General features: G+C 42.3%; 2 protein-coding genes across 2 annotated transcripts in view; one reads left to right on the top strand and one right to left on the bottom strand.

Annotated features, from left to right (window-relative positions):
* EIF4A3 (eukaryotic translation initiation factor 4A3) overlaps positions 1-26,966 on the bottom strand; it is a 428,365-nt gene that overhangs the window by 209,575 nt on the left and 191,824 nt on the right. The gene's annotated exons all lie outside the window — the stretch shown is intronic.
* The window catches only part of DHX57 (DExH-box helicase 57), a 41,891-nt gene that overhangs the window by 6,056 nt on the left and 8,869 nt on the right, over positions 1-26,966 (top strand). The window contains exons 5-19 of the mRNA XM_063123879.1: positions 384-1,192; positions 4,699-4,877; positions 6,358-6,479; positions 8,193-8,388; positions 10,511-10,635; positions 12,441-12,574; positions 13,947-14,001; positions 14,792-14,994; positions 17,662-17,778; positions 18,811-18,907; positions 20,602-20,775; positions 22,443-22,643; positions 23,169-23,445; positions 24,790-24,885; positions 24,999-25,082. Of these exons, the coding sequence (XP_062979949.1) occupies positions 384-1,192; positions 4,699-4,877; positions 6,358-6,479; positions 8,193-8,388; positions 10,511-10,635; positions 12,441-12,574; positions 13,947-14,001; positions 14,792-14,994; positions 17,662-17,778; positions 18,811-18,907; positions 20,602-20,775; positions 22,443-22,643; positions 23,169-23,445; positions 24,790-24,885; positions 24,999-25,082 (2,869 nt within the window). The remainder of the gene's footprint in view (positions 1-383; positions 1,193-4,698; positions 4,878-6,357; positions 6,480-8,192; positions 8,389-10,510; positions 10,636-12,440; positions 12,575-13,946; positions 14,002-14,791; positions 14,995-17,661; positions 17,779-18,810; positions 18,908-20,601; positions 20,776-22,442; positions 22,644-23,168; positions 23,446-24,789; positions 24,886-24,998; positions 25,083-26,966) is intronic.

Here is a 26,966-nt window from a genome sequence, read left to right as displayed (position 1 = left end):
AAGCTCTCTGGGCAGTTTACAAAGGCTTTTAGCTTAAAGTTCTTACTGCCAGTGACTAAGCCTTAGGAGAGGAATTTCACCCTTTTGGAATGGGCTGGGGGGAACTGCAAAAACTAAGAAACCTCCAAAAAAGGACAGGAAAAGAAGATGGACCCTGAAAAAGGGGTTATAGCAGTTTAGAGGAACCCCAGAGTGCTGGGTTGCAAACCCCTAGACAGCTGAATTTGGCCCACGGGTCTGAGGTTCCCCCACCCGTGGGATGTAGTCTTGCCACAGGGTAACAGCAAGCATCCTCAGAAGCAGTGGGCTGCTTGCTCTTGAGCAAATGCTCTGGCACGTGCATCTACAGTGTCTTCTTTTCCTCCTCCTCTTCCTTTTCCTAGGTACGGTTTTGAGAGTGAGCGTTGCCGAGCAATGCTGCAATCCTGTAATGGTAACATTGGGGCATCCCTGGAGCGCTTGCTGTTGCAGTGCTTCTCAGAAAAATTTGGAGAGAAGATGCAGATCACAGAAGCTGCTGCTCAGGCCAGTACTGAAGACTGTTTGGAACAAAGGCAAGAGGAGGCTTTTGCCCTGCATTCAATCTGCGGAGACAAATTTGTGGAAAGAATTCAAAACAGAGTTTGGACTATTGCATTAGACTTGGCGTACCTAACGGAGATTCTTAGCAAGCCAAAACAAGGGAGCAGCAATGGGCTAAAGTCAGCTCCCCTGGAAATCTGCAAACATTATCTTCGAGGAGACTGCAGATTTGGATCGAGATGCAAGTTCAAGCATGAAACTCCACACAAGCAAAGAACCCTTCCTTGCGTTAGAGAAGATGCTCACCTCATCTCAAGTCCTGTATATGAACTGGAAATAAGATTTCCTGAGGGCAACAAATACCCCTATCAGCCACCCCTTGTGGCCTTCTATTCTACTAACGAGAACTTGCCCTTGTCTTGTCGATTGCACATTGCTGAATTCCTTTACGAAAAGGCCTTAATGTCATCTGAGTCTAACGAACCTGTTATTTATGCTTTTATAACATGCTTAGAGGACGAAGCTGAAGTAACAAAATTGCTTAGTGAGACTTCCCACAAATACAGCGTTCCTCCCTTGGCTCTGATGCCACCCCTGGCAAGGACACTAGAAGATGTGGATAAGCAAGTGCTTCCTAATAGCTCACATCTTTCATATCAGATTTCAGAAGGTATATATGCATTCATAAATCCTTGTTGAGAACTGTATAGTTCAGATATTGAATGAGGAGACCATGTTCAGAATTTTGAGAGCCTGGGTTCTGCTCCCAGTTGATATTTTTGGCCTCCAATTCAGGAGGGAATCTACACGTAGTACTGAAGGTGCTTGCGTGCGCCTCCAGTGCGCCGTCAAAACGATGGTGTAGACGGCGAAAGAAGAGATGGAGGAAGAGACGGAGGAGGAGGCAGCCGGGGAACCGGCCGCGTCCTTGCCGCTGCTGGCCTCCTGCTGCCGGGATAAGAGCCACCCGGGTCGGAGAGCTCAGCTTTCGCTTCCGCCGAGCTCTCTGACCTGGGTGGCTCTTAGCCCGGCAGCAGGAGGCCGGCGGCGGCAAGGACGCGGCCGGTTCCCCAGCCTCCTCCTCCTCCGCCTCTTCCTCCATCTCTTCTTTCGCCGTCTACACCATCGTTTTGACGGCGCACGCAAGCGCCTTCAGTACTACGTGTAGATTCCCTCCAGAGGCTTCCTATGTGCTCCAGTGCACACATGGCGCTCTTGCACAAGTAGATGTTCCATTTAGGAATGTTGTATTATAAGGTGATTTGGGAAGAAATCGGGACAGAACTGAATATTTTATGAAGTTTCAATTATAAGCATATAAATAACTTACTGGGTCCACAGTAGTTACTATCAGGGTGCACTGTTGTGGTTCATTGCCCTACTCTGGTTATCAAGCAACTCATCCTTTAGCACCAGAAATCCAAGATTTTCTCCTTGAATAGAAATGTGATTGGTTGAGGGGAAGGGAGAAAGTGGCTTTCTAGACCCTTTAGAAAAAACAAATTTTTAAAAAAGTTCTCTGAAACATTACAATATAGGTTCTAATATCCTCTAAAAGGAAACAATTGTAATACCAAATTTCTTGGCATATTGTTATAAGTCACTTGAAATACAGCACCGGGTTAAAATCCATTTAAGTGATAACCCCTCAATAAATGGATTGGAAGCCTATTGTGTGTATCAAACACCTGTAAAGGATTACTGTTCCCTGTAGCATATAGGATCTTATTTGTATTTCCAATACTGGTTTTAGTTATTGGCCAGGGTGCATGGAACTAGTAAATTTTCACTTAATCTGAGAGTTATTATATTGCAAGGAACAAACAAAAGTATATGTTCTGATTGATCGAAGCCTTTATTATTTGTTACTATTTTTTTAAAAAAAGACTAAGGGCAAATTCTATGCATATTTAGACACAAAAAAGTCCTACAACTTCCAGCATCTGCCAGCTAGCATGGGAGTTGTAGGACTTTTTTCTGCCTAAACATGCATAAGATTGTGCCCTAACTATATTAATTGCCATTCAGAAAGTTGGGACTAACTTTCTTTGTTACAATTCATCTAACAGGGCATTTAACAACATAATGGATAATCCTAACATAATAATGCACCTTTCAATGCATGCCCTTAAGGCAGCTTACAAAACAAATCCATAATATAACATAATAAACAATATAGGAAATAAAAAAGCCAATAAAAAGTACAAAAGACAAAACAAGCAAGCAGCAAGATTTTTTTAAAAAAACAGCAGCTAAAACTAGTAAGAAGATTTTGTATGTTGCCAAAAGTCCACGAGAACAGAAAATTCTTGTGTTAACAGCACTTCCTTCACTTTGTTTTGATTGTGTCCATTACCTGTAGTTATCTGCTATACTGTATTAACTTTCAATGTTATGCACAAATGATGCAAACTTTTGAAAAGTTGGTACTATACAGAATGAAAGAAAGAAAAAAAACCCTACTTTATTTGTAGGATTCTGTAGGAACAATACTAGGATGTTTGGAGAATGTGGATAAATTTAAAAGGGAGTGGTTTGGACAGCTGCAGTAAACCATTCCACTTGTAGGGATAAATGTGAGAGAAAACAAAATAGCATTCAACAAAATAGGCTGCTCTTGTGAGGCATTTTGGTAGGGGAAGGCTCATCAGCTCAGTAGCAGATCACATACTTTGCAAGGAAAAGGTCCTGGGTTCAATCCCCACCATCTTCACGTAGGGCTGGGAAAGGCTCTTGTCTGAGACCTTTTAGAGCCACTACCAGTCCATATTGACCAGGGATGTAGAACCTTGGGCCCTCCGAAGGTCCCAATCTGGCCATTTGGTAGTTTCCTGGCTTTTGTGCCGTTTCCCCTATTCTAAAAGGCTGACATGCCTCTCCGAAGGCTTAGTGACTGGCAGGAAGAGCATTAAGTGAAAGCAGGCTAGTGTTTTATGTTTTTTGGGCCCCACCACTTTTGTATTTGGCACTGCCCCCTTCTGCCCCACCCATCACCAGAATGTTGGCTCCCAAAATGACTCTGAAATGGTATTTGGCCTTCAGGCTGAAAGAGGTTCCAAAGCCTCTGATGCAGACAATACTTAGCATGATGAACCAAAGGTCTGACTCAGAACCTTTCTACATGAGGCATTTATTGTGCACTCATGACTCCTCACTCACAGTAGTTTGTGGGTGCTTTACATTACATTGTTGTTTTCCAGGCCCTCTTCCCTGCTTTGCAACCATTACAGTGGGGGTTTACCTAACAAGGGAAGTCTGGTATTTCTGTGAATGCCTACTTAAATACTTGGTTTATTTGCACAATTCCACTATACCACAGTGCCACCTAGAGGTTGTGTAATGTAACATATGAGGCTTTTCTACATGAGGCTTTCAACCTGGCACTTTATCAAGGTTCCTTCATCCAGTAGGATTAAGTTTGGCTCCTTTACACATGTTTTTCCCCAGGGTTTTTCTTCCTCTGCCTTTCTATATGTTCCATTGCACAACCACCAGGAGGCAGTGTGGTATAGCAGAATTGTGGAAATACACTAGGGTTTCATTTTGCCATTTAGTATGTACAAGATTTTCTTCATTAGAAAAAAAAATGCTAAAATGGTTGCAAAGCGTGGGACAGGCCCTGGAGGATGACGATGTCATGTAAAGCAGCCACAAACTACCATGAGTGGGGAATCAGGAGTGCACAGTAAATGCCTCATTTAGAAAGGCTTTCAGTACAAGGCAGTTTCCTGTGTTCTAAAAGTCAACCTGTCACTGACTCCTCCCTCTAGAATCTGCACTTCACAGCGAGTTTCCTATCCTGTGGCTGTATTGTTCAGTACAACGGCTCAAGTGAATCCTGTATAGCATCAATTTTCTTTTCCCCAGTCTGTGTAGTGGCCACCGGCAAAGATGATAGATCTCAATAAATGATTGGCAGGATTCATGAGGGGATATTGGTAGATTTATTTCTTTATTTATGTTATGCATTTCGTAGCCACTTTTCAAGACTGCCGCAAGTGATGGAAAACTCACCCCTTGGCATTCTGATCCCTGTGGGGAGAATTGCATTTAGTGGCACGTATTATTATTTATTTATTTGTATCCTGCGTTTTGACCATTATAAAGCATTTCCTCTCCCCTGAAGTCTGTCTAACATTTCAGAAGAGTATATGTTAAGATGTTCTCTGTTTTAAGCAACAAAGGAGTTGGCGACCGAAGAGGAGGACGATGAGGAAGAGGAGTTACAGACAGTTCATGTAGAGACGGAAAGTTATGTGAACCTCAAAAAGAAGCTTTTAAGAAAGTACAGCACACCAGCAAAACCCATTTGCAAAGAAAATTTAAGAATTTGCAAACAGTTCAGCATAAAGAAGGTATAATTTAAGTTTTAAATTATAAACCTACAAAGATGATGATTTATTTATTTTCTATACTGCCCAATAGCCAACACTCTCTAGGAGACTCACAAAAATTCAAGATGAGTAGAAAAAGTAATTACGTTCAATATACTTTCAATTTATTTATTTTTGTTTCTAAAGATTAGCTTTGTTCATGAATGGAAAACAGTTATGATAGCAAATTGAGGTTATGATAATGTAGCAGAACTCCCAATATTGCTATTTTGTTTTCTATGAATCCTCAGATTAGAGTTGTTAGCCATATTACAGTTTCATGTATCCTAAGGCAAAGATCTGTACACTTTTGTCATCTATACAATTAATGTGTGTGATCTACAGTTAAACAAGAAAAGGTTCATATAACATCCTGAGTTTTCAACTCAGAAAATTAAAATAGACCGTTTTGTTAGTCAACACATATCTTTTGTAATGCTCCTAGGTTACTATTGGGCTTGCTCAGATGCTGAGGGTGTTTATGTAAGTCTGAAGAAGCCAATTGCAGCCCAGGGAAGTACTTGTAGTAGGCTGCAACCAAATTAAAGAAATTGTAGTAATATAAGCTTTAGTCGATTGATCTATCGATTAAGATTTGCATGTGGGTAAAAGCAATAGAAGCATACTTTGTTTTTAGGTGGTATGCATACATATTATACCTAGCATTTAAAATCAAACAAATAAGTCCTTTCTCCTGTGTAAGACAAATTGTCTCATTTTAAGATCTGCAGTTGACTGGCCAGAGGATGTAGGGAGTTCTAGGACTTATTTCTGTGTAGACATTCATATAATTGTGTTCTTAATCTAGTCCTTAAAATTCCACTGCCTAACTAATTGGGGGCACATTTTTAGTTGCTGAAAATTCATTTAATGTTAAGGGTGTAATCCTATGCTAGTCACTAGCCTCCAAAGTCGGAGGCTGCAGAGTATTCTAATGCAAGGCGGCTGGGGCATGGAGGCGATTTTTGCTAGACAGGGTGCCCTGCATTTTTGCTAGACTGGGGTAAGGTAGGTCGTCTCCCCTCCCACCCCCCTTTTCCCCATCTTCGCTCTCAGGTTTCTGGGCACAGAGAGGTAGCCGGTGCGATTCTCTCTGTGCCAGCTACGAGGGGGAGGGTAGGGTAGCACGGTTTACTGGCTCCCAGGTTGGAGCCCGAATAATCCTATGGCCTCCCAGAAATTGTAATAATGCCCCGTGGCCACAGGCCATAGGATTGCTCTCTAGATGTTGAAGCCCTATCTTGTGGTTCTCAGCATCTGGATCGTGGACAGAGTTTGTCCTATCTGTCTGAGCACTTTGAGGAGTTTTGCTTTAATGAAAAGCCTCATAGGTCTTTCTGTCTGTCTGTGTTTTTTTTGTTTTGTTAGGTAGCTTATCAGGCTGTAAGCATATTGTTGACAATAGATCCTGAACTGAAGGGCTAATTATGGCTGTTGTTGACCTTGTGTATGTGTTTGTCAGTCCTCTAGGCACTACCAGACCATGTTGCATGAACGACAGAAGCTTCCTGCATGGGAAGAGAGAGAAACCATTCTTGACTTGCTAAACAAATATCAGGTCCTGGTTGTGAGTGGTATGACTGGGTAAGGGTATGATTTGTACACAAACTTCAACACTAAAAGCTAGGCTGCATGTTACACCCATCATGTGAATAGCAACCAATCTCTGCCTATTCAGAACTCTGAAGTCAAGCGAAGTGAGAGAGGCTTGAAGTCATAGTTTCAGGAAAGGAGGAACACTGGCTGGGTTTTTTTTCCTTCTATTTTTTTTTTCTGGGGTCCATCAGACCGCATCATTGCAAGCTTTTATGAAGGCATTGAAGACTTACCTGTTTCTCTGGCCTTTCCCAGAGTATGTTCTATTGGATCGTTCTTGTCTGGGCTGGATGCTTTATTGCTGGTGTTTGTTGACTATATTAATTTTTGCTGTTTTATCATTGGATGGGATTTTTATCATGTAAGCCCCCTTGGGCAGCCTTTTTGACTTTAAAGGCAGTCTAGAAATATTTCAAATCATCTCTACATCTATATATGTGTCTTATCTATTTTCGTTTTTCTCCCAACAATTGGGGTAGATTATTTCAGACAGGAGATAGATGTAGATAAAATGAGAGGAAGAAAAAGACCAGGCAGTGTTCCTTCTCCTGCAAGTCAGGGCTGGGGAACATGAGACCCTCTAGACATTGCTGGACTGCACCTCTCATCATTCCTCAGTTTTTGCTATGCTGGCTACATCTGATGGGAGGTGTAGTCCTCCTAGACGGTCACATGTTCCCCACCTCTGCTATAAGTATTGACTTCAAGCCCTCTCGCTCCTTTTGCCTGTAGGATGGAAACCTGCAGAGGCCTGAACAGTCAGAGCCAGTAAGGATAGCACATAGCCAAGCACTTAACGATGCATGCTAGCCCATGTATGTACTTCTTGACACCTCATCTGACAATAGCAATATAAAATAGCCCACATTGATCTTGGGACCGGATTGCACCATGAGTCTATTGCTAGGAAGATTCATGAACATCATTCTGTTGCTCATATGCCTTGCAATTTCAATTTATTCTGTTAAAAATAGAATAGTCGTTTAAGGCTGTAATCTTAAACACATTTGAATGTAAAATTCCAATGTACCACCTGATTTAAGTATCTGCATGAGTACTGATTTGGGACCTAATATTTCTAGAGTGTCACCCCATTGTGAGTGAACATACACCAAGGGCGATATCCTGCAGGAAACATCATACTTTGCCAATTGGAAAAAATATCATTTTGTATGGAAAACCAATAGAAAGTGGATATCAGAACAAAATAAGTGTTTGTTCCCATTTGTAGAGAGAAGAGGATTTCTAACCTGGCTTTCTCTGCAATCCTAAACAGATAATCCTGCAGAAGGGTTGCATTTAATCTTTTTGTGTTCTATCATGCTTTAAAAAGTGCCTGCATCAGTGTTATTCAATCGGTAGCTTGAAATTTACATGTATTTAAAGGAATACATGTATGGAAATGTGGGAGAGAGGGGAAGGAACTTTTTTCCCTCCAGGGTGAAATAGAAACACTTTTTTAAATTGTAGTTTGGATTGGATTGCCATTATATATTGATTTGTAAGCTGCCTTGAGAGAGGAGAAGCAAACAGTTCAAAAATCAACAATACCATGTGGATGATTTGCTGCCCATATATTACTGGTGTGGAGTGCACTGGTTTATTATGCAAGAAATCCAGGCTTAGCTCTACACACATCTTTATGTTTTGCTTGAGGGAGAGGAGAATTTTGTTTTTATTGAATTTCTCTTCTTCATACAGATGTGGAAAGACCACACAGATTCCTCAGTTTATCTTGGATTCCTCACTAGAAGGTCCTCCCAGTAAGTTAGCCAACATCATCTGCACCCAGCCTCGCAGGATTTCTGCCATCTCTGTGGCTGAACGTGTAGCCAAGGAGCGAACGGAGAGAATTGGGGTCACAGTTGGATATCAGATCCGTCTAGAAAGCGTCATGGTTTGTAATTTGCTTTTTGCTTTTTATTCCATTGGTAACATGTGTACTAGCCAATAGACACACATGCTTTATTTTTATTTATTTTTATATTTTAGTCCTCTGGCAGCAATTAGATCCCTATCATGACATTTAACTGCTGTTATTAAACTAAGTAGCGTAAGAACATAAGAAGAGCCCTGATGCTGGATCAGACCAAGGGTCCATCTAGTCCAGCACTCTGTTCACACAGTGGCCAACCAGCCATCGGCCAGGGATGAACAAGCAGGACATGTTCCCACCCATGTTCCCCAGCAACTGGTGCACACAGGCTTATTGGCTCGAATACTGGAGATAGCACACAAACATCAGGGCTAGTAGTCATTGATAACCTTCGCCTCCAGGAATTTATCCAACCCCCTTTTAAAGCCATCCAAATTGGTGGCCATTACTACATCTTGGGGTAGTGAGTTCCATAATTTAATTATGCGCTGTGTGAAGAAGTCCTTCCTTTTATTTGTCCTGGATCTCCCACCAATCAGCTTCATGGGATGACCCCTGGTTCTAGTGTTTTAAGAGAGGGAGAAGGTTTCCCTATCCACATTCTCCACACCATGCATAATTTTGTACACCTCTATCATGTCTCCCCTTAGCCTCCTCTTCTCCAAGCTAAACAATCCCAGTTGGTGTAACCTTCCCTCATAGGGGAGATGCTCCAGCCCCTTAATCATTTTAGTTGCCCTTTTCTGCATTTTTTCCAGCTCCATAATAACCTTTTTTTTGGTGGGGTGACCAGAACTGTACACAGTATTCTAAGTGTGGTCGCACCATAGATTTGTATAAAGGCCGTATGATACTGGCACCATAGATTCTATTTCTGCTCGCTGAGGCTGGAGAAGTAGGGGGAGAGTAGCAAGTTGCTACATGGAGCACGGGAGTGTTGCTTCCCTTTGGGTTCTGAGAAAACAGACACTGAGAAAAGGATTGAAGGTCTCTAAAACAGAAAGACAACATTTGTATTGTGTAAGCCTTGTAACCAGCTTAATTTGGTTTTAATAGATATTTGTAAGTGCTTTGAGAACTTTGTAGTTTAGAAGCAGAATAAACGTATAAATATAAATAGACTTAAGTCCTATTTCAAGTGAGCTGTAATCTATATTGACATGAAACAGCAGCTACTTCTCTGGTTTGATACAGTTCAAGCTATTTTGGAACCAAAGAGTCAGTAAGCATTCCACCCAGAGAGCTTTGGCTATTGGGTGGTATAGAAATGAAATAAATAAATAAAATCTATGACAAGAGAAAACCTTCAAGCAGCCCCTTTATGTATCTCAGGAATGCAGTCTGTGCTGTTCAGAAGTTAGTTTAGTCCACATGTTTAGTTTTCTGACTGACTATCAGTTCAAAACATGGAATGTATATAAATAGACTGCATGGAATTCATGGGGTGTAATTTGCTTACTTTCTGTACTTTTGTTTCTGTTATGAAACAAAAGGTGATGGGCTTTGCAGGGTAATGAATGTTCTCCTCCGTGTCTCATGGAAATCTGGATGAGGCACTTGGACATAATCTGGGCCGTCCCAGTGACTTGGAATAACATGAGATGCAGCTTAAAGTAAATAACACCAACTTTAAAATCAGTTCACTGCCTGCCAATTAGTTTCTGGGAGAAGTATAAAGTGTTGGATATTACCTTTAAAGCCCTCCATGGTTTGGGTCTAGGTTATCTGCAGGATCGCCTTCTCCCATACAGTCAGCCCCGCACGCTCAGGCCCTCTGGGAAGAATTTTCTTCAGTCAGCCAAAAGTAGGCTGACAACCATTACCCAGAGGACCTTCTCTTCTGCCGCTCCCAGATTGTGGAATGGCCTGCCGGGAGAGATTCACCAACTTAATAGACTTTCTGAATTTAAAAAAAGCTACAAAGCCTACCCAGTTGAATTTTAAGATGCCTGGCTGTTATTTTAATAATGTATTAGTTTTTAAATGTTTTTAATCAGTTTTATGTATTTTACTGTAATTAATGTTGTTCCCAGCCTCGATCCAGCGGGAGAGGTGGGTAAGAAATAAATATATTATTATTAATAATTATTATTATTCGTAGAAAAAGTGATCCGGTTCACAATTTTCTTGTCTTCATTTTAAGTCCTCAGCTACCCGGCTGTTGTACTGTACGACTGGAGTGCTTTTGAGAAGGTTAGAAGGGGACATGAGTTTAGAAGGATTCACACATGTTATTATTGATGAAGTTCATGAGAGAACAGAAGAAAGGTAATTTAATCCATTATTTTTACTTCTATTGCTGACTTCTATTATTTGTAGCCGTTTTTATCCTGCCATTCCTGCTAAGAGCTCAGGGCAGCATACATTGGTCTTGCAAAATAAAGTTCCAAGGTACCCTACCCAGTACATTTGTGATTTAGTGGGACTTGAATCTGAATCTCCCTAATGCTAGTCTGAATCTCTAACCACTGCACCACACTAGTTATCATAATAATACTATCTAACTGTTCATATGTAATGCTAAGCCAGGATTTAGCATTGAGTACACGAGCCTGTGTGAGCCCAATTAAAGCCTCAGGCTTGCATGTTCATTCCTGTCTTCTCCTTCCCTGTGGTTAGGAGGAGGAATAAATTGTGATCCAGTTTCCTATATTCCTGGCTTATCATTATGCACGAACCAGATCATGGTTTAAAATTAAACTCTAGTTTAAATTAAACAAGCCAGCAAGGTGTAGCTGGTTGTTTCCAAGATGAATAGAGCTTGATTTAAACCATGATTCCTAGCTCATATGTATTGACAAGTCAGGAATTGGGGAAAGTAAAACTGAATTGTAGTTTATTCCACTTCCTGGAATAAAGGGAAGGGGCACGTATGCAAGCCCAAGGTTCATGGAGGCTTTTACATGTAATGCTAAATCCTTGCCTTGTGCTACATGTAAATGTGGCTGCTATCTTGTAATTCTTACCTTGTATGGTAGCTCAGTATTTGTTATCCTGATACTGCAGATGGCAGGGCTGAGAAGGAAAATGGTGTGTATATGGCAGACAGACTATTCAGATCAGGGACTTTGTAGCCCCATTCTTTTAGCCATGGCACTACACCAGCTCACCACACTAGGATCTACCATGTGCAAAAAATAAAGTGTCCGCAATAATGAAAAGATGGAACAATTACATATGAAAGTTCCAGGTTATGACTAGAAATCTTCAGTGTCCCTTAAAAAATAATAATCCAAGGCATTGGGAGAAAATGCAGTGAATGCTGAGTCGTTCACTCTCACTCCTTTTCTACCTGCTGTAACAAGCCCCTCTCCATATGCCAGGTAAGGCAAGTGAGTGAAGGAAGTACTGGAACAGCAGGATGGGAGGCTCAGTGGCTGCATCCCCTTCTCGTGGCTCTTTTTAAAAAAAAATAATGGATACGCACTGTCTCTCGGTAACCGTATTCCAGGCAGATTTAATTATCTGACTGTGATTTCTTGCTACATATGTGGCAATTGTTTGTACCCTCAGAATATTCCCATACACATCAACATGTGCTTTTCTCATGTAAGAATTAGAATCTTGTTCCCCATTCCTCCACCACCTTAAAAACCAATAATGAGAGATGTCCTTGTTTGTATTCTGAATTCTGCTGCAATTACTGATCTCTGAGTGTATGACACAAGCTCTAAGATATACGGTGTCCAAAGCCCTGGCCATGGGAAATTCAGAAATAATCCAGCATTGGGTATTATAAACCGCTTTGAGTGTTGATAGGATTACTGGATGGACATTATTAGTGGTGACAATGAGGGGAGGGGAAATTAGCAGAATACAGAGAGTGGGCCTGTTCAGACAACACGCTAAGCCATGATTAGGCTGCTAACCCTTTTGCAGCAAATGGTTAGTAAGCATGTTTAAACCATGGCTATGTAGCCACCTTGGTTAGGAATGGTTCACACGACACACTAAGCCATAATGTTTAATGCAAAATGCTTAACCACTGTGGCTTAGTGTGTCTTCTGAGTAGGGTCAGTGGAGGGAGAGAAGATAGTGGATGATTTCAAATGTCTTCTGCTTGTTTTCTTCAGTGACTTCTTGCTGCTCGTTTTGAAGGATATAATGTTTCAGAGGCCGGACCTGCGCATTATTCTCATGAGTGCTACCCTGAATGCAGAACTTTTTTCTCAGTACTTTAACTCCTGTCCTATTGTTAACATACCAGGTGAAAAATGGTCTCATTGTTTTTGTTGTTGTTAATCTCTTCTCATGTTATATGTCTTGCTGGTTTTAACACATTTGTCTCCATTATAACTTTTACTTGGTTGGTGTTGCCTTTCTGACACAGTATTCTGCTGCTGGTAGTTACTAAAAATGTCTGATTTGAGGAAAGGCAAGTGAGTCAGCCCTGAGAATGTCAATTCCTTTAAAATCATAATAGCTTTGTTGGATCAGGACCAATTCCGGCTGGTTCAACGTTGTTTCTAACAGCTGCCAACCACTGGGAAGCTCATGAGCAGGCCATTAAGGCAACAGCCCTCCGTGTATTTGTCCCCAGCATCCTTTACTTGTTTTTATTTGTATTTGTTTTCTTGTTTTGTAAAACTAAGGGAGCTGGCAAGATTTTTCTAGGAGCCAGAAAGGAGGCTCTTCTGATCTTTGTAGCCAGATGCCAGTTGCAAAGCCCAGTTTCTTAGATGCCAGTGGCTACTGGGCCCATTTTTGTATCTTTGCCTTTAGCTATCATGATTAATAAATGATAGTAGCCCTATGTTCTGTAAAGTTGTCTGATCCCTTTTATAAGTCATCTCAACTTAAACTATTCCAGAGATTTTTGTAAAGTAAATATACAACTAAACAAAGCCGCTTAGGTTGTCAAAAAAAGCAACAGAGTCTTCTGGCACCTCAAAGACTAACTGCTTTGGAATGTTTTTAAATGTGAAGCTGTATATAACTATTCTTAAATAAATAAATAAATAAATGATCGGATAATACTAAATGTTTGTTTAGAGCTTTCAAGTGTTCAAACAGCTTCACATGCATTATCTATTTGTAATGCTTTAACAGCCACCCTGTAAGATTAGTCAGTATTTTTATTCCCCCCCATATTGCAATGAAATTCAACCCACCTTGGCACACCTCAGGCCTGGCTCCAGATCTTTTGGTGGCCAAAGTGGAAAATCAAATGGCACTGTTCACACATGTGCGTGTGCACACACACACACACACACACTCGCATGAAATGCAACCCTCTCTAAAGTTCTCCTGTGCAAACATTAATGAAATTATTGGGCACTGAGCAGTGGATTGTGTCCCAAGGGTCAGATCTATCTATTAATCACCATACCGTTGTCATTTGTGGTGCCCAAAACCTGTTCCCTGAGACAGTTGCTTTGCTTTTCGTCATGGTATGGCTGCTTCTGCCCAAACGCCTTATGAAATATTGTCAGAACACAATGCTTGTCTTGAGCAATTGGAAGTAAAATATGGACAGAAGTATGGAAGATTGGAGTACTGAAATAAAGGTAGCATTCCTTTGCTCTGTTTTTGATATAATTGTTTGTCATTGCTATTGTTAATGTTTACATCTCTCTTAGGTAGGACGTTTCCTGTGGATCAGTTTTTTCTGGAAGATGCAATTGAAGTGACTCGGTAAGAAATTTCTCGTGCAGAATTTTGGACTGTTTCACTGTATATTCAGATGAAAAATATTGTTTCTTTGGGTTCCTTTTTGTTTGAAGGAGTCAACAGACATGATAGCACTCTTCAATTCTATTGGGCATGTTTAGCCTGGAGAAGAGAAGGTTGAGGGCAGACATGATAGCACTCTTCAAAGACTTAAAAGGTTGTCACACAGAGGAGGGCCAGGATCTCTTCTAGATCCTCCCAGAGTGCAGGACAAGGAATAATGGGCTCAAGTTAAAGGAAGCCAGATTCCGGCTGGACATCAGGAAAAACTTCCTGACTGTTAGAGCAGTACGACAATGGAACCAGTTACCTAGAGAGGTTGTGGGTTCTCCCACACTAGAGGCCTTCAAGAGGCAGCTGGACAACCATCTGTCAGGGATGCTTTAGGGTGGATTCCTGCATTGAGCAGGGGGTTGGACTTGATGGCCTTGTAGGCCCCTTCCAACTATGCTATTCTATGATTCTATGATTATAGAATAACACTCTTCCCCCCCCCTTTTTTTTTATAACCCAGCCTTCCCCAACCTGGCATCCTCATCCCAGCATGGCATCTAAAATACCTAGAGGACATCAGGCTGTGGAAGGCTGTTATAACGTCAGCCAATAGGAATATGCGCCCGTGTGAATCGGGTCATAAAGTGTGTGTCAGCGCAATCCAAAACGTCTAAACTTCTGCTTGAAGGAGCTGCCCATTTAAAAAAGCATGGATTGCTGACTACTTTTAGCCATGCCTTATTGCTCTGCTTGTCTTCAGCTACGTCTTGGAGCATGGTAGTCCATACATGCGCAGTGCAAAGCAAGCTCCAGGCCAGAAAGCGAGACACTTGAGGACTGCTGCAGAGGAAGTAGAGGAGGACCTAAGGCGTTCTGGCCTGGTGCAGAGTCCAGCCGTGACGGTCAAGGATTCCGTCCCAGACCAGCAACTGACGTTCCAACAGCTGCTGTTACGCTACAAAGGTAATCTCTCTTGACGTATGCGCTGTAGCCATTTATTCTTAAGAACCCTTTTTTAGATTAAGAATATTAGATGTACCACCAGAAAGGTGTTTTCAAATCTATATTGTTTGGGTGCACATGCCACAAGAAAATACGTATAGCGTTGTACTGAGGTCATAGTCTAGAGCAGCCATGCTGGCCGGGGATGATGGGCATTGCAGTCCAACACATATGGAAGGCACCAGGTTGGGGAAAGCTGATCTAGAGGACTGTATGTGCAGAAGCTGTTGCACCATGTCCTGCTTGTTGGTCCCTGGCCGACGACTGTTTGGCCACTGTGTGGACAGGGTGTTGCACTAGATGGACCCTCGGTCTGATCCAGCAGGGCTCTTCTTATGTTGTTGTTGTTGTTATAATTATTATTATTGTTTATTGCATTTGTATACCGCCCCATAGCCGAAGCTCTCTGGGCGGTTCACATAAGATAAAACACTTAAAAACAATATACAAAGATTAAAAACCACAAAAATAAGCAAAATAAACTTACATTTAAAACCACTATAACAATGCTCAGGGGTCACATAACTATGTTCTTATGCTTCCCATTGTCTTCTAAGCGAGGGAGATTCTACTAGCCCTTCTGAGAGGTTCTTATTGTGCATCCTGACTGTTAGTTGAGAATTGTGCTTTTGAATTTCAAGTGTGTTGGAAGCACTGAATCATGGCTAAAATATTTTCCATTGGGTGGGGGGGAATGACCATGGCATCTCTGCCCCACCCACTCCAAGTCTTTTTCAATATCCGAATCAATACAAAGCCACAGCATATGTTTAAATTCAGAAAATGCGCATCTACCGTGATGGGTCAAGATGGGGCACGGGGCTGAGAAATGAGCAAAGGAAGTTGGGGAAACAGACGGATAAATGAATGAGAAGTCTGGTGCAAGAGAAGAGAAGGAAGAACTGGGGTGTCCGCAGGTGTGATACATTCTGGCAGCGTCATTCAGCATCTTTCTAATGGAAGTACGAGATACTTGTCGTGTGAAACACAAGGGTTGCAAGGGTGCAGAAACCTGTTGAAGAACAAGGCTCTGCCTATGAGAGGATGAAGCTAGGTGTAACGTTCTAAAGGTGTGCGAGGAGGCTTGAAAACTTTTGCTGCCTTGAAAACACACACATGTTCATGCCCTGATACAAACTCTGGAAACAGGGAAAGAGAGGGAAAGAGTTGTACTTTAGCGGTAAAGCACGTACTTTGCATCCCAACGGTCCCCGTTTCAAACGCCAGCATCTCCAGATAGGGCCTACGAAAGACCCCTTCTGGAAACCTGCTGCTAGTCAGTGTAGATAGTCCTGAGCTAGACGGGCCAATGGTCTGACTCAGAATAAGGTAGCTTCCTCTGTTCTTCCTAAATTGTGACACTACCATCATACCTTCTCAAGGATTCTGCCCCCCCCCCAAACTCTGGAGGCCAGTTTTCCTCACCTCTCCGGGAAAATGAGTCACCAGAGAGATAACCGGCACAAGTATGACTTCAAGTCTCTTCAGCCCCTATTGCAGCCTTCCTCAACCTGGGGCGCTCCAGATGTGTTGGACTACAACTCCCAGAATGCCCCAGCCAGTTGGCTGGGGCATTCTGGGAGATGCAGTCCAACACATCTGGAGCGCCCCAGGTTGAGGAAGGCAGCCCTATTGTCTTTAGGGAGGGAACCTTTAGAGTTCTGAACCAGCAGATGTGGCCTGCTTTTCGTTTGGTGAGTGCGATGTGTAGCCCTGCTTTCCCTGACATAGTGATACTAATATGGACTGGAGTAAAACAGAATAGCTGAGGAGATAGACTCTATCAGTCCTTTCTGGAAAACAAGAGGCCACAGTTGGGGGGAATCCGCACGTCGTTATCAGGGCGCTTCTAAGCGACCCCAGTGTGGCCCCAAAGCGATAGTGTAACTTACCTGGAGAAGAGCCGAGGAATAGACGTCCTTGCCGCTGCCGCCGCCACCCAACTCCCTCCTCGCCAGCCGGCTCGGAGAGCTCGGGGGAAGAAGGCAGGGTGGAGAGCGGAAGAAGCTCTCCACTCCGCCTTCTTCAGTCGAGCTCTCCTCACCGGCCGGTGAGGAGGGAGTTGGGTGGCGGCGGCGGCAAGGACATCTCTTCCTCGGCTCTTCTCCAGGTAAGTTACACTATCGCTTTGGGGGCGCACTGGGGTCGCTTAGAAGCGCCCTGAGAACGACGTGCGGATTCCCCCTTGGCCTCCTGCTTGATGCATTACTACTTCTCTCGCTCATCTTCCCCCGTTTTCGCTCGCTGCCCCCATGCCTGGAATTCTCTTCCAGCGCATTTGCAAACTGCGACGTCGATCACAGTTTTAAATCTTATTTGAAAACATTTCTTTTCTCAAAAGCTTATAATCTGTAGTGTGACGATACTAGTTTTTATTGTTTTATTGTCCCCCATGCTGGTTGGCCTTTCCCCTCCCTGTTTGTTTGTTACTGTGATTTTAGAATGTAAGCCATATGGCAGGGCGTTTTGTATTTTGTTTTATTTTGTTCTGTACAGCACCATGAAAATTGATGGCGCTATATAAAATAATAATAATAATAATGCTGCATTAGGAAGTGATTGTCGTTTGTACTCTCTTACTAAACAGATGACCTTACTAGGATTTTTCCCCCTCCTATTATCTTCCAGGGATCAGCAAATCAGTATTAAAAACAATGGCAACCATGGATCTAGACAAAGTTAATCTTGAATTAATTGAGGCCTTACTGGAGTGGATTGTCAGTGGCAAACATTCGTATCCACCAGGTAATATGATGAGGAACTTTAATCTGTTTCACAAGTTCATTTGACTGAATCAGTTGTGCCCAGACAGGCTCTAATCTTTTGAAGTTATTTATATTTATTTATTTATTTATTAAATTTATATACCGCCCCATAGCCGAAGCTCTATTTTTGGTTTTTGCAACAGAGTTTCAAAGCAAAATAGCATTTTTTGCCACTTCTCTACCTTTTTTTTGAGAGGGGTTGCATTCAGACCATAGTTTTGGAGAAACAGGAACGAGCATTGTGCTTACATACATCTCTCTTCTCACCCCACTTTCCTTGTTGATCAAATCATAGTTTGCCCTGAAATCAGGTTCTATTTCTGATTTGTGATCCTAGTTTGCTGGCAAACTATGGTTTGTTCAAACCATATTATAAGACATTCCGATGCAGTGACAAGCTACGGTCTGATCAAAGTGGGAAGCAATGCATTGAGCGTTGTGTGCAAGGGGAGGAGGGAGCAGAAATGGGGAGCGCACAAGCAGAGGGCATGTTCCCAATATTGCAAGTCATGATTGGGAGGTTTGTTTGATGTAACCTGGGAGCCTGCATAATAGGCAGAGCTGGGAGGTGACATTTTTGCTATTGCTGCCTCTCTATGCTAGGCAACGCCTGCTCTGTTGAGTTTCTTCCTATCATACACCTGTTAAAAGCACAAAAGTCCTACACACAAAGAAGAAAATGGAACTTTTTAGGCACATTTTAGATTGGATTTGCCTACACTGAAAGCATGTTATACATCTTGTGGGTAGATAGTCTTGTATGTACATGAAGCAACACGAACATGTATATGTGATTGTCACTTTTGATAACATATCATGCACGGGGGTTGCATGTATTTTCCAACTCAGCAGTGCTTTCTGTGCTGAAACAATGCAACATGAGAAGCAGCAGAGGTGACTCTATTATACAGACACTGGGGTGGAGCCAAAATAGTTCTTGAGTTCTAGAAGACTTTTCTATTAATTCCACCCTCTTTAAAAAAAATATTTTTTTTTGCATACTCGTGCCTAGGTGCAGTACTGATATTTCTGCCCGGCCTGGCAGAAATTAAAACTCTGTATAAACAATTGCAGTCCAATGCACTCTTCAACAACCGGCACAGCAAACGGTAAGTCAAGGTTAATCCACATTTTTTAAATAAAAAGTATATTGATTTAAAACTGATATTTTAATCCCTTGAATGAATGTTAGGGACTTTATTTAAGAGTAGGATAACTTTTCTTCCTTGTTGTAATTCCTGTACAGCCCCACCCAACTCCCAGCTGCTCCTCGAATGTAGTCATGCTTGCTAGAGCGTGGAGGTTGATTCTGTGCTTCCAAGTGGAACTTCAGAGATCATACTCATGGCTGGCAGAACTGGATTACAAACTGTGCTCTGGAGAAACTGGGACCAAAGCCAGTTTTAGAAACATTGAGTTTGATGGATGTAAACCAATTTATCCTGAGTACTTTGGCTTAACCATGTTGTGTTTCAGGTTGCTGCTGTTCAAGAAAATGTATTGGGTTGATTCAGACATAACACTGAACCATACTTCGGTAGTGCATGATTGAGCTTTGTGCTTGTGGACTCCCTCTTTTGCTCATATGTTCGGGTTTCCATCTTACTTAATCAGCAAACCATAGTTTGCCGTTTTATATCCAAACTGGGAGAACTATGGTTTATCTGCAAGGCAGGATTTAATTCCTAGTTCAAACTTGCTTACATGTGTAGATTCCACAAGTCATAGTTTATTCAGCTCAGATGTAACAGCACTGTGGTTTGCTTCTAAATTGAAAGCGAAAGGGGAAACCGGAGCACACAGCGTTTGTACATGTGGATCTTGGGCTCCATGGTTTGACATTATAACTAACATCTGAATCAACCCATTGATATTTTGAAAATACCACAATGTGATTCCGATGCTGTTTTTTCTTTCTTTAAATCTGTTGGCATAGTTGAGTTGCTACTAATAAAATTCTTTGTCCATGAAAGAAGCATTGTGACAGTATAGAAAGGAAGAAAGCAGTAGTGATACCTTTCTGAAAATAAAGTCTACATGTCATTCTGTAAATCAGAGTGCAGAGTAAGTAGTGTTGTTTTACTATATTAGACATTGGAAATCTGAAACAAAGCATTGCTTCTTGTATAGCTGCATCTACCTGTCCTGCTGTTCAAATTAAATGGGTACTGGCTAGCCATTTCTGCTGTGGAAATCAGGGCCCTCAGCCTAGATTTCAGTTGCCCTAAGGTGTCTACCACCTACAGACCATAAAGTCCTAGGAATAGCACCTCTCATGAACAGTTTCCATGATTAGATCTCTCTAGCCTTTCAGGGAAAATGCAAACCACCCTGTCCAGTGATATAGCCCTAGAGATTGTCTACTCTTATTGTGCTGGGGGCTAAAGGATGTGGAAGTCATATTGTGTATGCACAGTGCTACCTTTCAGATTTCTTTGGTTCTTGGAAAGCAGGGGAAGTTCAATGTCCCAGTGCATGCACCTATACTAGGGTGGGGTCATAGGGTGGTATAGTTCTGCTTCTGAAGGAGAAGGCTGAGCAGACCTGAGTTATTGCTTCCAATCTATTGTGTACATAATGAAACTATGGAGCACATGCTACAAGAGGATCCCACTAATGTGTGAGTTCTTGATGGGCCTGTAGCAATGTCTGTCATGGCCCTTTTTAATGTAAAAGACCAGCCATGCATTCCCCAGTGGAACTGGATTTCCCCGACTCTGGGTACTGTGTGGAAGAAGTGATACAGAGATGAAAAGATACTCACGAAATGCCCTAAGCCTGTCCTCTCTTCTTTTCCTCCTAGCTGTGTTGTTTATCCACTCCATTCCTCACTTTCCAGCGAGGAACAGCAGTCTGTGTTCCTTAAGCCTCCTATAGGGGTCACCAAGATCATCATATCTACAAACATTGCAGAAACCTCCGTTACCATTGATGACGTGGTCTATGTGATTGATTCGGGGAAGATGAAAGAAAAGAGGTACTTGGGTGGGGAATGGTAATCAAAAGCAGTGTGTACTGCATGAATATGGTTTGTCCGTACAATACTCACGTGTCTGGCTCATCCACCTCCTTGATGCATGTAGAATGTGACGCCTGAACTGAACGATATTATATTTATTTGAACACAGAAACTCACTGGGCTTTGGGAGCAGGGTTTGGATTGCAAAGTCAGAGAGATTCCACAGTATCTTCCATTTCATTCTGCGCACCGTGAGGGGTGGTGGGAGAAGGTGCAGGACCCCCAAGATCCATTTCTGATCTCACCACAAATAGAGACTCTGGAGCCAAGGATTGCTGTGTTACAGACATTGACTTTTATCTGAGTTCTGTGCATAAAACTCAGGGAGAGAAATCAGCATCCGCAATGTGTAATGGCAGCCACTGTGATCCAGTGTTTATAGTTCAGTGGCACAGGCCACAGAAAGCCCAAGTTCGGACCCTAAATCTGTTTTGTGCTTCCTTGATTCAAAGAAGTTATTATATGCCTCCGTTCTCACATCCTTTTATTGTTTTTTGTGGTTGTTTCCCATCTGTTTTCAATTTTCCATGTCGACAGAATTTTCTTTCACCTGCTGCCTGTGACAGTTGTTCCTTCTTCCTATAAAACTTAAAGTTTTCACTTGACTACCTTCCATGGATGTACATTTTTTTCTGCTTTACTTTAACAACTTTAAAAGGGGAAACTTGCGTCAGTTCTTAACAATGTTAGCCACTACGGTTCATGAAAGTTCTATGCTTTAGGCAGTAAACCTTCAGGCAGTGTCTAAAATAAAATGTTGTGTAAGCAGACTTCCCCTTTGCTCGCCTCCTTCCTGAAGCCCCATACCTTCCTTCTAAATCGGCTATGGAAGGTCCCTCAACCTCCGGAGTAGTTTTTTTGGGTGTGTGTGTGCAGGGGGCTGCAGTAAGGAGGAGAAAACCATTCCATCGGTACTTTCCATTCCGCTGGCAAGCAGTGTTGGATGCCTGCACAGCAACTTGATTGTTTTTAAATTGTAAATAAGGATAAAGACTGCAAAAGTGTGGTGTAATGGCTAAGGTGTTGGACTGCATGTCAGGAGATCCGGGTTCTAGTCCCCACTTGGCCATGGAAATCCACTGGGTGACTTTGGGCCAGTCACAGACTCTCGGCCCAGCCTACCTCACAGGGTTGTTGTTATGAGGATAACATGGAGAGGAGGAGGATTATGTACGCTGCCTTGGGTTCGTTGGAGGAAAAAAGGCAGGATATAAATGTAATAAATAAATAATAAATGAATAAAAGAATGTGTATGCTATGCTGTAAAAATGTTGAATAGTCAACTGAAAATACCCAGCATCCTAATTTTTCTATTTCTTCAGTTCCTGAAGACTTCTTGTTGTTGTTGTTGTTGTTATTATTATTATTTATTGCATTTATATCCCGCCTTTTTTCCCTCCAAGGAACCCAAGGCAGCGTACATAATCCTCCTTCCCTCCATTTTATCCTCACAACAATAACCCTGTGAGGTGGGCTGGGCTGAGAGTCTTTGACTGGCCCAAAGTCACCCAGTGGGCTTCCATGGACTAGAACCCGGATCTCCTGACTCCCAGTCCAATGCTCCAGTCACTACACCACACTTATCTAAATATTCTAAACCCTGTTCCATGTTTTCCTCTGCATAGGTACGATCCAAGCAAAAGCATGGAAAGCCTGGAAGATACGTTTGTGTCCAAAGCCAATGCCTTGCAACGGAAAGGGCGAGCAGGTCGCGTCGCCTCGGGGGTTTGCTTCCACCTCTTCAGTAGCCATCATTATAGTCACCACCTTTTAAAGCAGCAGCTCCCTGAAATACAAAGAGTGCCTTTGGAACAGCTCTGTCTCAGGTAAATCATTCTTTCACCTCCTGCCATTGCACTGAACCTGGGTAGATCCTGTTGGCCCATCTTGTAAATTCTGATTCCCCCTTATTTTTATTCTAGTTTGTCTCCCTCCTACTTAAATCCCAGTCCTTACTTCCGCCAAATGATTTTGCTTAGCCCTTGCTCTGCTTCTTGAGTGATGCATGAGTTAATTGCCTGACTCCCCCTGGGTGGCTCGCAGCTGCACTTCAGCCCAGATAGGAGATGGTCACCAAGGTCAGAAATTGCCCATAAACTTGGTTTAAATCAAGGCACCCGTATTTCACCAGTCAAATTCTTGGCTGTTTTTTTTTTAAAATTAAGAGTTCCTAGATTCAAATCCTGGCATGAAGGCAAAAACTACCCAAAAGTGCATCTCCTTATGTCTTACTCAATGCAGACTTCTCCAATCCTATCATTGGCTATCCAGAAAACACAACACGGAAAGGAGTTCTCTGTGGATTTCAGCCAAAGCAGACTAAATTGTCATTCCCTCTCTCTTCCTTCTAGAATTAAGATTTTGGAAATGTTCTCCACGCATAGCCTTCATTCGGTTTTATCTCGACTGATCGAGCCCCCAACTGCTGAATCGCTACGTGCGTCAAAGCTGCGGCTGCAGGATGTTGGAGCCTTAAGTTCTGATGAAAAGCTCACTCCCTTGGGGTATCATCTGGCTTCCTTGCCTGTTGATGTAAGGATTGGGAAGCTAATGCTCTTCGGCACCATCTTTCGCTGTCTGGATCCTGCGCTGACAATAGCAGCAAGCAGGGCCTACAAGTCGCCTTTTGTAAGTACCGTTGCTGTAATCCAGCTTTCCCTGACCTGGTGCCCTCCAGATGGGTTGGACTACATGTCCCAATGACACTGCTGGCTGGGGATGGTTGGAGTTGTAACCCAACTCATCTGGACAGCATCAGGTTGGAAAGGCTGATGTAAGCCATGTCTGCTTGAACACAGGGATATGATTCCTAAAATCTTTAAATAAGGATACCTATTAAAAGAACTAAACCTGGAGACAACTTGAATGTGGTTTGAGAGAGATTTCACTTCCCATGGCATATACGCACAATTATATTTTTTCCTATTATCACCTGTGGTCAGGTAGGTTTTGCAGGGTTTTTCTTGAAATAATACAAAAGCCTGCCAAACTTGTTTACCAAAGGCGAAAGTGGGGTGAATATGCGCAGTGGGAACAGCTATCCCTCTTTCAAGTTTCCTTCAATTTCCTGAAAAAAATCTAATCTGTTTCCAGCCTAAAAGACCAGGGGACTTCCTGTCAATTCCCTGAAACTTCCTTAGTTTTCATTCCCTAAGAAAAGGAAACAGGAATTACCTTGCTATGTCAGACACTAGTTCAGCAGTGTATCTCCAACATTTGCCAGTCAGATGGTCCCTGGATGTTTACAATTAGGGCATTATGGGATAGCCTTCTATTGGGGTTTCTTCCCAGTACCAGGTAAGAAGATACACTACCTCATAACATGAAATTCCCCCCATGAATTTGCCTAAACTTTTATAAAACTATCTCTGCTAATAACCATCACAGCACTTCAAGACAAAGAATGCCATACACTGAGTATGCATTGAAGCCTCTGACTGTATCTTCAGTGTTATCACATATGAAAGCCAATGTCTAAACCTGCATCAGCGAGACCTGAGTTCAAATCTGTACTCAGTGACAAGGACCATTTCTACACCTGCCTTTTCCCCCAGGATTGTCCCGGGATCATCCCTATGCATCCAAATGACACACAGGGGATCCCAGGAGCAGGCAGGGAAGAGCCTTCCATTTTCCTGGGATAACCCTTAGGTGTAGAAAGGGCCCAGGACTTGGGCAAGCTACTTCCTCTTTCAACCGAAACAACCTCATAGGCTTATTGTGGAATAAAATGGGATAGCCGTTTCATTTTCTGGTGGAAGAGTCGAGTACAAATGTGATGACTCTAGGTGTGTAACTCTGTTTATATTACAAAATATCATTGCTAATTTCACTCTCCTCTAGGTCCCTTTCATGCAATTTATAGCGTGTAATTTGCAGGATTCTTGCATACCCATTGCAGAATTCACTGTGTAATTTTAAATATGCCAGCTGTGTAACTATGTGTTTATTATTATTATTATTATTTCTGAGGTTTCTCCATGGGACAAAAGAGAAGAGGCATTCAAGAAAAAGCTGGAATTTGCAATAGGAAACAGTGACTATCTGGCTCTTCTCCAAGCATATAAGGTGAGGAATAAAAGCCTGCCTTGTGGTTCATCTCAAAAGCTGTTTTTGTTGTAGGCCTTCTCAACTATAAGATGTGAATTGGCAGTGTAACATTTTAAATTTCCACTATATAGGGATGGCGCCTGGCTTCAAAGGAGAGTTTTCAAGCGGGTTACAGATTTTGCAGAGAAAACTTCTTGTCGGAAAATGTTCTTCAGGTAAGTTAACATTTGTTTTGATTTTAAAAGTATCTTGCCCCTCATATTGAATACGTCTGTTCCACCTTGGTCTTCCTGCTATGCCACTTGCTTTTCCTCTTCTACATAATGAAAAGTTGTTGCAGGTTTAATTTTCATTTATCAAAATGTGTAAAAATGAAAAATGTATTCTGGGCCTGTTTGCTTATGTTTATGGTTTCATCCCATTTCATTCTACTAGGTTACTGGTAGATGAACTGCAAGGTGCAATTCCCAGAAGAGAGAGAGATCTGTGTTTTAGCAGGCAGGGGATACAAAAGGGGAAAAACTGAGCACAGGATAAGATTGGCCTGAAGGCAGCATCTAACAACTGTGCAAGTCAGGCTGTTGGCTTTGCTCTTTCTTTCCTCCTTTTGCCCTCTGGCTCTGGGTAGTTAACTTGGGAGGAACAGAACTGCCAGCTGAGTCCCTACATGCCACAGAGTGAGCTTCAGCCTGTTTCTCCATATTCCACTTGGATCAAAGCATGTAATGTAAACCGTGTCACCCAGCAACTGGGAGACTATTCCTTGGATGCTCTTAAGCATGTGACCAAAACTCAGATACCGTTTGAAATGACTTTATTAAACTTAAGGGAAAAGAGGGAGATTAGAGAGAAATCAAGCAATGTACATTACAGAAGAAAATAACCTAAGGGCACAATCCTATGCATGTTTAGACAGAAGAATGTCCTACAACTCCCAGCATTCTCCAGCTGGACATGTTTAAACATGCGTAGGATTGCTTTTTTAAGAAGTTTCTACTTAGTCTATACTGAACACTGATAAAGCTAGATTCCAAGACTTATATGCCAACAGCACAGGTCTTCAAGAGTATCCGGTGGTAGACTGGAGACACATTCTGTGGAATGAGAGAGGAATGACTGTCAGGAGGGGAAGTAATCATCCAATCAGGTTTGACCCTTTTGGGTTGGCCAGAACCAACCTGTGCACAGAGAACACCTATTAACACATTTTTTAACCAATGGGAATAGAGTTAAAAGTTGTTAGCTGAGGGGATGTTCCTTATCCTTTCCTGATAGATAGATCTTGCATATTTCAAGAGGTGCTTGCAGTGGACAGATCTGTCACTGGAAACGGGGATGGTAGAACTAGAGATTCTTAAAGGGATGTGCCTATTGTGTATTACGTTGTTTGTAAAAATCAGGAGAGCTTTTAAGGCGGAGGTGTTGAACCTTTTTCAGACTGGGGGACGAATTCTCTTGGAAAAGTTCTTGGGGGCCACATTCTAGTGGTGGGTGGGCCAAAGGCAAAAAGGGGTGTGGTCAAATACCAGCAAACTTTAGCTTAAAGCTTTTACCACCAGTAACTAAAAATATGCACTGAAGGTGAGAAACCACCAAACAATTGGTGGTCAGGGGAAAGGGGGTGGGGTCCCTTTTGGGTACCCCAGAGGGCTGGGCCTGAAGTTCTGCACCCCTGCTTTAAGGTGCTACAAGACATGTAAACATATAAAAGTGTTGGTTCCCAAGATAACTGCAGCTCTTCCAGGGAAAGTGGAGAGGGATCTTTTGAAAGATGACAGAATTAAGGAGTAAATACTTCAGTACTGTACTATATATAGGCTTTCCTAGCTACTGGGAGTGCATTATAGCTATTGGCACATTTGGCTACCAGCCAATGAATTAGATCATACTTAGCTGAAAGATGGAAGAAGCAGTCAGAGCAGCTGTGGATGTGTTTCGCATGGTCTTCTAGCTCTTCCAGTACACACACTCACATTCGGCAGAGAATAAAGATCTGTATATTCGTAGGTGGGACTATAACTCAATGGGAATATAACTCAATGGCACAGCAACCATCTACAATGTTTTCCTCCAGAAATACTTCTACATATTGATCTATG

Source organism: Elgaria multicarinata, chromosome 4, assembly GCF_023053635.1.
Source record: "Elgaria multicarinata webbii isolate HBS135686 ecotype San Diego chromosome 4, rElgMul1.1.pri, whole genome shotgun sequence".
NCBI classification, from domain to species: domain Eukaryota; kingdom Metazoa; phylum Chordata; class Lepidosauria; order Squamata; family Anguidae; genus Elgaria; species Elgaria multicarinata.
This window is presented reverse-complemented; position numbering and strand designations above follow the sequence as displayed.